This window comes from Xenopus laevis, chromosome 6L (assembly GCF_017654675.1).
Source record: "Xenopus laevis strain J_2021 chromosome 6L, Xenopus_laevis_v10.1, whole genome shotgun sequence".
In the NCBI taxonomy this organism is placed as follows: Eukaryota; Metazoa; Chordata; class Amphibia; order Anura; family Pipidae; genus Xenopus; species Xenopus laevis.
In genome coordinates this window covers 162,838,434-162,849,306 of record NC_054381.1, presented here as the reverse complement: position 1 = coordinate 162,849,306, position 10,873 = coordinate 162,838,434, and the positions used below count along the sequence as shown (strand labels likewise).

Below are 10,873 nucleotides of genomic sequence, written 5' to 3'. Positions count from 1 at the left end.
GGAATTGTGCTTCAAAGGCAACATCTTGAGATTAATAGTCGGGAAATGACAATTTATTATTTGCCATTTTCCATTACTGCTCCTCAATGCAAATGCCCCATTCTGCCTCTCAGACGAACAAATGATCTTTATCAATGTCATTGACAAATGTCTAATCATGTTGCTAAATGAGAGGGGAGTCCCAGTTAGGAAGGGTTAATGATCTACTGCCACCGTGACAGCAAGTAAATGAAGCTGCTAAGAGTGTGTGTCTGTCTGTCTATACAAAACAAAAAGCACAGGCACCCTCCTGTAATACAGTCCTTCTTTTGTACATATACACATATATCATACATACATAGCCCATATATACATGAGCCCCACACCTCCATATTGTAGCCAAGGGCCTGACAGAAGGGAGCTCATAGGGCCACTAGTTATCCTATACACATACAAATACACACACACACACACACACACACACACGCTGGGAACTGTCCATGGTGCTGAAGCACAAGTTTCTGCTCACTGACACTGTATTATATATACCGTATATATATATATATATATATAAAACCAAAGGAATGGTGCACTCCATAGACAAAACTAATACCTGGGTGCCAGCATAGGAAATAAGCAGTGAACAAGGATTGTGGCACTCACAGGGTTTTAGTGAAAAAACAAAAAAATGTTTTATTATTAAGCCTCAACGTTTCGCTCCAGCACAGGGATCTTCATCAGGAGCAAAAATGTTTGTCTGTTTTTTTTTTTTTTGCTCCTGACGAAAATCCCTGTGGAGGATCGAAACATATATATATATATATATATATATATATATATATATATATATATATATATATATATATATATATATATATATATAAAGCATTAAAGGGAAATTGCCTCTTGCAATTGCCTCTTGCTTCTGTTTTTTTGTAAATCCGTGCAATATGTCAGTGTTTTTAAAAAACATGATAATAATACAATAATATATATATATATATACACACACACACACACACACACACACACCCAGAGAAACACTTCCAGATACACACAGTCACACTTACACAGCCAGTCATACACACACACGTAGGCTGCTAAATACAGACACACAGACACATTCCCAGAAAGACACACAGAATTTCATACCCAGGACATACACACACACACAGACTTACATACCCAGACATACACACACAGACACACACACACAGACACACACACAGACTTACATACCCAGGACATACATACACAGACACACACACAAGACTTACATACCCAGACATACACACACAGACAGACATACAAATCCAGGACATACACACACAGACAGACTTACATCCCCAGACATACATACCAGCACATAAACACACAAGCAGATGCTGCTAGATAAAGACACACAGACAGACTTACTGTACATCCCCAGACATACATGCCAGGACATACACACACACACAGACACACACAGTGACAGACTTACATACTCAGACAGACAGACACACAGACAGACATGTCCCCACTGTGTGACTATGGGAAGGCTCTGTGTTACAGGGAGAGGCTGCAGAGTGGAGCTTGAGATTTCTCATCACATTTTCGGTACAATAAAAGGTCGGAGTAACCTTGAAGCAGAAGGTGTGGAGCCTGTGCACAATGTGTATTGATTGAGGAGCCTTGAATTAAAGGGGTATGAATGGTAGGAATGTTTCATGCTCGGCTGCCTGTGCTCTGACACATTACTCACCCAGAGGAAGACACTGCTGAATAATTCACAAGCTTCAGTCTCATGTTTATTTTAAGGTCGGATCAGAGAGACACCTGAACTGACAGCTTCCCACATAGGGCCCCCCACTTGTCTGCTGCTGGGTCTCTACAACTGCTTCTCTATTACAGGGAGGCCAGTGATTTGCAGTTGCACAACAGCTGGAGGGCACATCTCTAATGCAAAGAAATATTACACAGTGTTTGGCTCTACTTGCTTTGATTCATAGGGGCCCCTGGGGGCCCACTCTTTTTCACTCTGCAACCTGCTCCATTGGCCAGTTTAGCCACTTGCCACCTTTTCCCCTCTGTCCCCCTCTATCAGCCACTATGTGTATGGAATCTGACTCATACACCCCTCTACTGTACCCCAACGTGGCATATGGTGGCGCTTTACAGATACGTGCTCATAATAATACCAGTGATTAATATGGCCATATCCCCAGACTGCAGCTCATCTGTGTGTCTGTGTGTATATGTATGTCCTGCTATGTAAGTCTGCGTGTGTGTCTGTGTGTGTATGTATGTCCTGCTATGTAATTGTGTGTGTGTGTGTGTGCATCCCACTAGCACTAGCTAGCACAGGGAATGGGTATGAGATTCAGTTGAGATTGTGTCACACACGGAGGCAACAATAAAAGTGCTCCGGTGTCACTCTGCTTCTCACTAGCCAACAAGTCAGGGCTTCTGTTTGTCTCGTTCCTACATAATTACTACTTAATTACTACTTACACAGTCTTAAACATCATAACTATTAGGGATGCACCGAATCCAGGATTCAGTTCAGGATTCAGCCTTTTTCAGCAGGATTCGGCCAAATCCTTCTGCCCGGCCGAACCGAATCCTAATTTGCATATGCAAATTAGGGGTGAAAAGGGAAATCTCATGGCTTTTTGTCACAAAACAAGGAAGTAAAAAATGGTTTTCCCTTCGCACCCCTAATTTCCATATGCAAATTAGGATTCGGATTTGGTTCGGTATTCGGCCGAGTCTTTCACAAAGGATTCGGGGGTTCGGCAGAATCCAAAATAGTGGATTCGGTGCATCCCTAATGACAATGTATTTCCTGTTAGTCACATGACTGTCTCTAATTCCTTCCTGGCAAAATACAGCAGTGTTGCCTTGCTTTACAGCAGCGTGTCTAGACATACACTTGGGATCAGACCCAGTATGTAACCAGATACAGACAAATTGACTATGACCCACCATTATCAAAAGCACAGAAGAAGAAACCAAAAGGAATGCGGCCAAACATAGCTGCACACTGGGGCCCTTGCTGATCAAGTATGGGGGAGCAGGGTTACTATGGGGGGTTGCAAAAACAGCAGAGAGGGGCCTGAACAGATAAAAGGTTGTGCAGGGAGGTTTAGTTCTGATTCAATGGTGATAGCTAGAGAGATAAATAAATAGTTGACATATAGATAACAGAGAAATAGATATATAGATGACTGTTAGATAAATAGATGACAGATAGATACTGTAGATGGAGACAGATACTAAGCCCGGCACCCCCAGACTCCCAGGCGCTCCTGTGACACCCCATTATCTCCTCCTGTCACTCAGTGTACCTGCGGGAGCATCTCAACTACATGGAGGCAGACATGGTATATACCAATGCACTCAGCACGGGGCCCGCTTGCATCTTTCCCATGAATCAATATCACCATGGAAACGCTTTGGAGAGAGGATACAAGTAGCAGAGCAGGTTATGAGATTGAAGCGTGTGAGTATCAGCAGAGAGACACGTGTGCACTTGGTGCCCCAATGTATGTGCCCCTGGCAAGTACATGTATGTGCTGGTACCAAGAGGGCACTGCCAGTATATAGCATGGACATTAATCCTTCCCACTCTCACAAGGAAACACTTGGGGGACACATACAGATTTGCACTAACTCAGTGAGGGTACCCCAGCATCCATGGCTTAATTATAATGGGATGTATGGGCTTAGAAGCAGAATAGGGAGAGTTAGGGCCCCAAGAGATACCAGTGTGGGCTCTAAGGGGTACAGTTTTGTGTTCCAATAGAATCTGTTCCTTTATTTCCCAGTCCAGCCCAATAGCCAGGGTGTGAGAACTAGAGACTAGATGAGACTATCTGAGACTAGATGAGACTAGATGAGACTATCTGAGACTAGATGAGACTATCTGAGACTATCTGAGACTAGATGAGACTATCTGAGAATAGATGAGACTATCTGAGACTGAGACTAGATGAGACTAGATGAGACTAGATGAGACTAGATGAGACTATCTGAGACTAGATGAGACTATCTGAGACTATCTGAGACTAGATGAGACTATCTGAGACTAGATGAGACTATCTGAGACTATCTGAGACTATCTGAGACTAGATGAGACTAGATGAGACTAGATGAGACTATCTGAGACTAGATGAGAGTATCTGAGACTAGATGAGACTAGATGAGACTAGATGAGAGTATCTGAGACTAGATGAGACTAGATGAGACTAGATGAGACTATCTGAGACTATCTGAGACTATCTGAGACTAGATGAGAGTATCTGAGACTAGATGAGACTAGATGAGACTATCTGAGACTAGATGAGACTATCTGAGACTATCTGAGACTATCTGAGACTAGATGAGAGTATCTGAGACTAGATGAGACTAATCTAGCTGCACTGGAATCTAATGGAAGCAGCAGACTTACCATCAAGCAGAAATGACACTTTCTATACTATTCACCAGCCAGGGACAATCATTTCCATATCACAGAAAAAAACCCTTTGCATCTATTCATCTCCCCTGTTTAATGTAAAGTCGCAGGGTCTGGGGGGGCAGAGAGAAATGGGCAGGGCCCCATGTTACTTCCCGACACTCCACCTCTCCATTTTACTGATTAATTCCCGTAACAAGCCGATGGGAAAGGAGGGAAGAGAAATATCATGTAATATAACACTGACTGTATCTCTGCTGCTCTCCCCCCAGTAAAGGCACACGCTGCCCCCCAGGACTCATTCTGTACATACACATACATGCTGCATTACTGGATCTGATGCCATTCTGAGCATGACTTAATAATGGGGTTCTTATAGGTTACCCCAAATTCTAACCATTAAACACATATACACTCATCCTGGACAGGCTCCCAATCCCTTCCCCTCCACCCCCCCAATGCAACAAGTGCAGGAGGCCCCACAGCCCGATCATAATCTTCGTTTACATCAGATACAGGGAAGCAACGGGGCCCCCCTACAATTCTAATCAGTCATTTCATCAATGTCATGAGAACCAGTCTCAGTACAAAAGCAGCAAAAGAGCCTACATCCATATGTAGGACTATCACTCATGTATTATAAGGGATAATGTACCCCCTACTGTAAATGATAAGGATATTAGAAGTCACTGAGGGGTTGTTCTGTGACCATATAAAGGCACAAGGCTGCAGGCTGAGTTATACAGGGAACTCTGAGTATCACTCATGTATTATAAGGGATAATGTACCCCCTACTGTAAATGATAAGGATATTAGAAGTCACTGAGGGGTTGTTCTGTGACCATATAAAGGCACAAGGCTGCAGGCTGAGTTATACAGGGAACTCTGAGTATCACTCATGTATTATAAGGGATAATGTACCCCCTACTGTAAATGATAAGGATATTAGAAGTCACTGAGGGGTTGTTCTGTGACCATATAAAGGCACAAGGCTGCAGGCTGAGTTATACAGGGAACTCTGAGTATCACTCATGTATTATAAGGGATAATGTACCCCTACTGTAAATGATAAGGATATTAGAAGTCACTGAGGGGTTGTTCTGTGACCATATAAAGGCACAAGGCTGCAGGCTGAGTTATACAGGGAACTCTGAGTATCACTCATGTATTATAAGGGATAATGTACCCCTACTGTAAATGATAAGGATATTAGAAGTCACTGAGGGGTTGTTCTGTGACCATATAAAGACACAAGGCTGCAGGCTGAGTTACACAGGGAACTCTGAGTATCACTCATGTATTATAAGGGATAATGTACCCCCTACTATAAATGATAAGGATATTAGAAGTCACTGAGGGGTTGTTCTGTGACCATATAAAGACACAAGACTGCAGGCTGAGTTATACAGGGAACTCTGAGTATCACTCATGTATTATAAGGGATAATGTACCCCCTACTGTAAATGATAAGGATATTAGAAGTCACTGAGGGGTTGTTCTGTGACCATATAAAGGCACAAGGCTGCAGGCTGAGTTATACAGGAAACTCTAAGTATCACTCATGTATTATAAGGGATAATGTACCCCCTACTATAAATGATAAGGATATTAGAAGTCACTGAGGGGTTGTTCTGTGACCATATAAAGGCACAAGGCTGCAGGCTGAGTTACACAGGGAACTCTGAGTATCACTCATGTATTATAAGGGATAATGTACCCCCTACTATAAATGATAAGGATATTAGAAGTCACTGAGGGGTTGTTCTGTGACCATATAAAGGCACAAGGCTGCAGGCTGAGTTACACAGGGAACTCTGAGTATCACTCATGTATTATAAGGGATAATGTACCCCCTACTGTAAATGATAAGGATATTAGAAGTCACTGAGGGGTTGTTCTGTGACCATATAAAGGCACAAGGCTCGGCACTATAATAAGGGGGGACATATTTAAAGGACACCTAACATTTTGGCACCCCCCCCAGTGAAATAGCCTTTACATGTCCTTTATTGCATTATTGTTTCTCAGTAGGGACAAGGAGTGTTAGAGGGAAAATGTATATTTAGAGAAGAAGCTGATGAGTGCATGTCAGGTGCCCCCTGCAGTTTCCTATTAATGGACAGAAGTAGCTCTGAGACCAAGGGGGAATATAATAACAGCTGCGCAGTAGACAACATTTACAATACAATCACCTGATTGGTTGGTGTGAGTTACCTGGCACGGTGCTGGCTGTTTCATGAGCCCCAAGTGTTGGCTGCAGTGGGGTACAACGTATCAGTGTGACTGGCACAATGTATGTCAGCTTCTCTGCCTAATGGCTGGGTACTAAACCCACCTATTGTCTCTCACTTAGCAGGTTTGTCCCATATTACACTGAATACAGGAGGAATTATGTAGAATATATAACATATAAAGCTGCTGACAGACACACAGTAATATCAATAATACCAATCTTGTGCAGAAATGGGAATTAAACTGGTTATTGGATTTAATTGCATAATGATTAAATATAATTAATGGTGGGAGACGCCTGACTGATTGTGAGAAGGGAAAGCATTTCTGCACTGGAGAGAGAGTTTTCCCATAAAGAGAATGAAATGCTGATCCGGGGAGAGACAGAATTGGCAGAGCTGAGATCTTTGAGGATTAGATAAATGTGCATGTGTTACATGATTGGCTGCCGACAGGATGTATGTCAGTCACAGTGATACAATATATAGTGTTACTATACACACCAGCCCACACTCACATACATTGCAGGGAGTTGCACAATGCCCAGTATAGTAGTGCTCTTAACAGGACCGCCATCAGGGCCCCATCAGGCCCCCAAAATCACAGGGCCCCGTACGACAACATTTCCTGGGCCCCCTGGGCTGCACCCACTGCAAGCCCTACCTACAGATCCTCCCTCCCCACCCCTCAGGTCCGCCCCCACCACACAAATTATAAAAAAAAAAAAAATATTGGTGGCTAGGGTTCCCACATGTTAATAAGAAATAAAAAGATATTGGTGGTTAGGGCCCCCCATAAAAAAACCATTTGTGGCCAGGGCCCCCCATTAAAAAATATTGGTGGCTAAGACCACACATGAGGAAAAAAAATTGGTGGCCAAAATTGGTGGCCAGGGCCCCCCCCCCACGTTATAAGAAAATTGGTGGCCAGGGCCCCTTAAACGTCTCTCAGAAAGATGGGGGGCCTGACTAATCAAGTAAGTGTGGCGTGGCCGGGCCCCCCTTACCCTCGGGCCCCTACAACTCTCACCCTGTCCCCCCCTGATGGCTGCCCTGGCCCTTAATGTTCATGCCAGTGCATCAGTGGAGCCTGACTGTGACAGGCAGGAGGCCCTGAATGGGCGGTGCTTCCCAATGTATGTGGAGGTGGAGCCTGACTGTGACAGGCAGGAGGCACTGAATGGGCGGTGCTTCCCAATGTATGTGGAGGTGGAGCCTGACTGTGACAGGCAGGAGGCACTGAATGGGCGGTGCTTCCCAATGTATGTGGAGGTGGAGCCTGACTGTGACAGGCAGGAGGCACTGAATGGGCGGTGCTTCCCAATGTATGTGGAGGTGGAGCCTGACTGTGACAGGCAGGAGGCACTGAATGGGCGGTGCTTCCCAATGTATGTGGAGGTGGAGCCTGACTGTGACAGGCAGGAGGCACTGAATGGGCGGTGCTTCCCAATGTATGTGGAGGTGGAGCCTGACTGTGACAGGCAGGAGGCACTGAATGGGCGGTGCTTCCCAATGTATGTGGAGGTGGAGCCTGACTGTGACAGGCAGGAGGCACTGAATGGGCGGTGCTTCCCAATGTATGTGGAGGTGATGCAGAACCGGAGTGTGATGGGCTGGAGTGCTAGCCAACAGCCATCCCAGCATGCATCATGAAGCAGTACCCAGGCCACTGATTCTGAGTCAGATTTGGGTATTGGAGAGCTGAGCTCAGATTTAAGTGCAGGAGGAACCAGATAAACCTACATACAACACTTTATACTCAATACTTTATAACAACGTGTCCCTTTAAGCTTGCTGACTGTTAGGGACACACCCCCTGCCACAGCCCATAACCAATGGGGTCCCACAGAAGTGAATGTACATTACCGGTCTGTCTCCTCTTTCACCACAAAGTATGGCGCCGAATGGCAATTGGCTTTGGCCTGATCTGCGCATCTCTCTCCTCCGCCCTCCACTTCCTGCTCCAGAGAGGAGCTCGTGCTGCCCTCCCTGCTAATATTGCTGCCCCGCCCGGGGCTGTTCTCGGTCGATGCTCGGGGGGAATCCGTGTTCTGTTTCAGGGTCTGCAGTTTGGCCAGAGGGATAATGTCACAGTTCTGCGGCCGGTGCCACACAGTCCTCTGAGTGCTGGCATTGTAATAGTAGAACCGAGACGTGTTTGGGTCAAACAGCTCCCACCACTGGTTTTCATTGGTCCTTTTTATCCGGACTCCCGGCGGGGGGTCCCAAACACATTCTCCAGTGATGAGGTTGGCGTACATACACTCCCGCGTGCGAGGCTCTATGATCTCCACCCATTCCAGCCTGGAGAGAGGAAACAAACATGTTTGTAACTTTGTCATATCTATTTCCTTTGCACCATCTTACTTCCTCCTCCTACAATAAGAACCCCTTCCTATGCTGATGATGAAATCTCCTTTCCTCCCACCAATGAATCACTCATTCCCCCCCTCTCTTGGTAGGGAATCCCATAACCTGACTGTCCTTACAGTAAAGAACCCCTTCCTATGCTGATGATGAAATCTCCTTTCCTCCCCACCAATGAATCACTCATTCCCCCTCTCTTGGTAGGGAATCCCATAACCTGACTGCCCTTAAAGTAAAGAACCCCTTCCTATACTGATGGTGAAATCTCCTTTCCTCCCCACCAATGAATCACTCATTCCCCCTCTCTTGGTAGGGAACCCCATAACCTGACTGCCCTTAAAGTAAAGAACCCCTTCTTATACTGATGGCGAGATCTCCTTTCCTCCCCACCAATGAATCTCTCATTCCCCCTCTCTTGGTAGGGAACCCCATAACCTGACTACCCTTAAAGTAAAGAACCCCTTCCTATACTGATGGTGAGATCTCCTTTCCTCCCCACCAATGAATCACTCATTCCCCCTCTCTTGGTAGGGAATCTCATAAACTGACTGTCCTTACAGTCAAGAACCCCTTCCTATACTGATGGTGAGATCTCCTTTCCTCCCCACCAATGAATCTCTCATTCCCCCTCTCTTGGTAGGGAACCCTATAACCTGACTGTCCTTACAGTAAAGAACCCCTTCCTATACTGATGGTGAGATCTCCTTTCCTCCCCACCAATGAATCACTCATTCCCCCTCTCTTGGTAGGGAATCCCATAACCTGACTGTCCTTACAGTAAAGAACCCCTTTCTATACTGATGGTGAGATCTCCTTTCCTCCCCACCAATGAATCACTCATTCCCCCTCTCTTGGTAGGGAATCCCATAACCTGACTGCCCTTAAAGTAAAGAACCCCTTCCTATACTGATGGTGAAATCTCCTTTCCTCCCCACCAATGAATCACTCATTCCCACTCTCTTGGTAGGGAACCCCATAACCTGACTGCCCTTAAAGTAAAGAACCCCTTCTTATACTGATGGCGAGATCTCCTTTCCTCCCCACCAATGAATCTCTCATTCCCCTTCTCTTGGTAGGGAACCCCATAACCTGACTACCCTTAAAGTAAAGAACCCCTTCCTATACTGATGGTGAGATCTCCTTTCCTCCCCAACAATAAATCACTCATTCCCCCTCTCTTGGTAGGGAATCCCATAACCTGACTGTCCTTACAGTAAAGAACCCCTTCCTATGCTGATGATGAAATCTCCTTTCCTCCCCACCAATGAATCACTCATTCCCCCTCTCTTGGTAGGGAATCCCATAACCTGACTGCCCTTAAAGTAAAGAACCCCTTCCTATACTGATGGTGAAATCTCCTTTCCTCCCCACCAATGAATCACTCATTCCCACTCTCTTGGTAGGGAACCCCATAACCTGACTGCCCTTAAAGTAAAGAACCCCTTCTTATACTGATGGCGAGATCTCCTTTCCTCCCCACCAATGAATCTCTCATTCCCCTTCTCTTGGTAGGGAACCCCATAACCTGACTACCCTTAAAGTAAAGAACCCCTTCCTATACTGATGGTGAGATCTCCTTTCCTCCCCACCAATGAATCACTCATTCCCCCTCTCTTGGTAGGGAATCTCATAACCTGACTGTCCTTACAGTCAAGAACCCCTTCCTATACTGATGGTGAGATCTCCTTTCCTCCCCACCAATGAATCTCTCATTCCCCCTCTCTTGGTAGGGAACCCTATAACCTGACTGTCCTTACAGTAAAGAACCCCTTCCTATACTGATGGTGAGATCTCCTTTCCTCCCCACCAATGAATCACTCATTCCCCCTCTCTTGGTAGGGAATCCCATAACCTGACT

At 45.4% G+C, this 10,873-nt stretch overlaps 1 protein-coding gene across 3 annotated transcripts in view; it reads right to left on the bottom strand.

The window, feature by feature from the left end:
* LOC108718620 (rho GTPase-activating protein 39) overlaps nt 1-10,873 on the bottom strand; it is a 50,801-nt gene that overhangs the window by 24,398 nt on the left and 15,530 nt on the right. For all 3 annotated transcript variants that reach the window (XM_041566704.1, XM_041566703.1, XM_041566705.1), the window contains exon 2: nt 8,515-8,952. In XM_041566704.1, coding sequence (XP_041422638.1) covers nt 8,515-8,952 — 438 coding nt within the window. The remainder of the gene's footprint in view (nt 1-8,514; nt 8,953-10,873) is intronic.